At 49.6% G+C, this 2,130-nt stretch overlaps 1 protein-coding gene across 1 annotated transcript; it reads right to left on the reverse strand.

Annotated features, from left to right (window-relative positions):
- Positions 375 to 1,587, reverse strand: LOC110430388 (translation initiation factor IF-2-like). The gene is made up of 2 exons (XM_021448051.1): positions 1,488 to 1,587; positions 375 to 835 (listed from the first exon to the last, which is right to left on the reverse strand). Exons 1-2 carry the CDS (start codon positions 1,585 to 1,587, stop codon positions 375 to 377), a joined length of 561 nt encoding a protein of 186 aa, XP_021303726.1.

Here is a 2,130-nt window from a genome sequence, read left to right on the forward strand (position 1 = left end):
ACCAACCAATCACCAAATGATATGATCCACTTCATATCATCACATGACCGTATTGGTTCATCGATCTTGACCTCACTTGCTCTTCACCGTTGCCTCGGTCCATCGGTGCCAAGTCTTGCTCAAGCTTCACCATCACACGCGGTCCCTCGCTTCAAAGCCTCCGACTTGCCCTTCACTCTTGCAACCGGTCCATCAAGCCAAGCCTCATATTGATCTTCTCCACCTTGGTCACATGACTCCATGTCATGTCTCATATGCAATGAGCTCCTCTATCATCACATCATCATCTGTGGACTAATCTCCTATGTATCTCACATAAACACTATTAGTCCACCTAAGTTGTCACTCAATTACCAAAACCAAACAAGGACCTTTCAGGTGTCGCGCTCGTGGTGGGAGGCGCACCGAGCGGCGCGTGGCAGGCGATGGTCGGGCAGCGCGCTGCGAGGACGGGCGGACGAGCGGACTGACACAGCTCCGACGTGCGCGGCGGGCGGCGCAGCACTGGGGCGGGTAGCGGCGTTCGGGTGAGCTGCGGCCGCGCTCGTGGCAGGCGACGGAGCCGCATGCGCGTCGGACGTGGCGCTCGTGGCCGCCGGCGCACCGAGCGGCGAGCGGTGGCCGGGTGAGCTGCGGCCGAGCTCACGGCGGGAGGCGCACTCGCGGTGGGAGGCGCGCCGGGCGACGGGTGGCGGGCGATGGTCGGGCAGCGCGCTGCGAGGACGGGCGAGCGAGCGGACTGGTGCAGTTCCGGCGGGCGCGGTGGGCGGCGCAGCACCGGGGCAGGCAGCGGTGGCCGAGTGAGCTGCGGCCGTGCTCGCGGCGGGCGACGGAGCTGCACACGTGGTGAATTTGTGTGATGTGTGATTGACGCGAGGCTGAGGGTGTGTAAGGTTGTGATCATACTTCTAATCTGGACCGTTTAATCTGTAAGATATGTGCTGTGAGTCGTTGATATTGTAGGTGAAATTTGCCTGGGGAAGATTTTAATTATAGTAGAGATAAATGTTTATACTGTTTAGACCAAGTTGAATTGACTCTTGGAAAGCAAAATGTCTAATTCTTTGTCGGATGGATAGGGATAGGTAGGGTGGTTGGTTATTTAATGTGGAGAGAAAAATGGTGGATATATATTATGGTCTTGTTTAGTTCCAAAATTTTTTAGGAAATTGGCACTGTAGCATTTTCGTTTGTATTTTACAAATATTGTCCAATCATAGACTAACTAGGCTCAAAAGTTTCGTCTCGTCAATTCCGACCAAACTGTACAATTAGTTTTTATTTTCGTCTATATTTAATACTCTATGCATGCGTTTAAAGATTCGATATGACGGGAAATCTGAAAAATTTTACAAATTTTTTTGGAACTAAACAAGGCCTGATTGTGAAAATAGAAACCCAGGCCGAAATCGAAAAACTCGGTGCAATTTGAAACCTGAGTCAGCATTGAGCAGGCAAGCCCGCCTAGTACCAGCTACTACGCCTACAGTGGAGAACGTTGAGAGGGACAGCATTGCCTGTTACCGTTTGTCTCTTGTCGCTAGCCCTCGCTGGTCCCAGGCGGACGGCGGGGCCGCGGGCCGTCATGGGCGCGGTCCTTCTCGTTCAACGCGGATGTGCCATATGAGAGGAGTGATTTGAGCACTAAGAGCATCTCCAATAATTTGGTATTTCAACATACTATCCTATCAAATTTGCTAAAAGCATAAAAATCCTCCTCCAACAACTTCTTATCTCAACTTGCTAAATTTCCGAAGTTGCTATCCAGAGCGAGATTTGTCAAGTTGCTATTCCAAGTTGCTATCCCGAGCGCAACTTGTTGGAGACACATATTCTTTTACCAAGTTAGCGGATCCCATCTGTCATCCTCTTTTTTTACCAAGTGACAATAACAACTTATTGGAGACACATCCTTTTTTCTTTTGCTAAACAAATTAGCAACTTGCTATAACTCAAGATTTGACAAGTGAATTTTACCAAGTTGTTGGAGATGCTACCATCTACCTTTGGCATCCTTAATTTTTTAACAAACTAGAAAAAAACTCCCTCCAATAGTTTGGCATTCGGTTTTGGCATCTTTGGCAAGTTGGCATAATTGTCTGGTTTGTGCGCATATATGCGCGGGTTTGC

The sequence above is a fragment of the Sorghum bicolor genome, chromosome 9 (genome assembly GCF_000003195.3).
Source record: "Sorghum bicolor cultivar BTx623 chromosome 9, Sorghum_bicolor_NCBIv3, whole genome shotgun sequence".
NCBI lineage: Eukaryota > Viridiplantae > Streptophyta > Magnoliopsida > Poales > Poaceae > Sorghum > Sorghum bicolor.

Bases quoted from the DNA above. Each gene is read 5' to 3' on its own strand.
- LOC110430388 (XM_021448051.1), bottom strand. From the start codon at position 1,587: ATGACGGCCCGCGGCCCCGCCGTCCGCCTGGGACCAGCGAGGGCTAGC. The intron at 836-1,487 runs GTAGGCGTAGTA...CCACGTGTGCAG, and splicing joins CCCTCTCAACGTTCTCCACT to CTCCGTCGCCCGCCGCGAGC.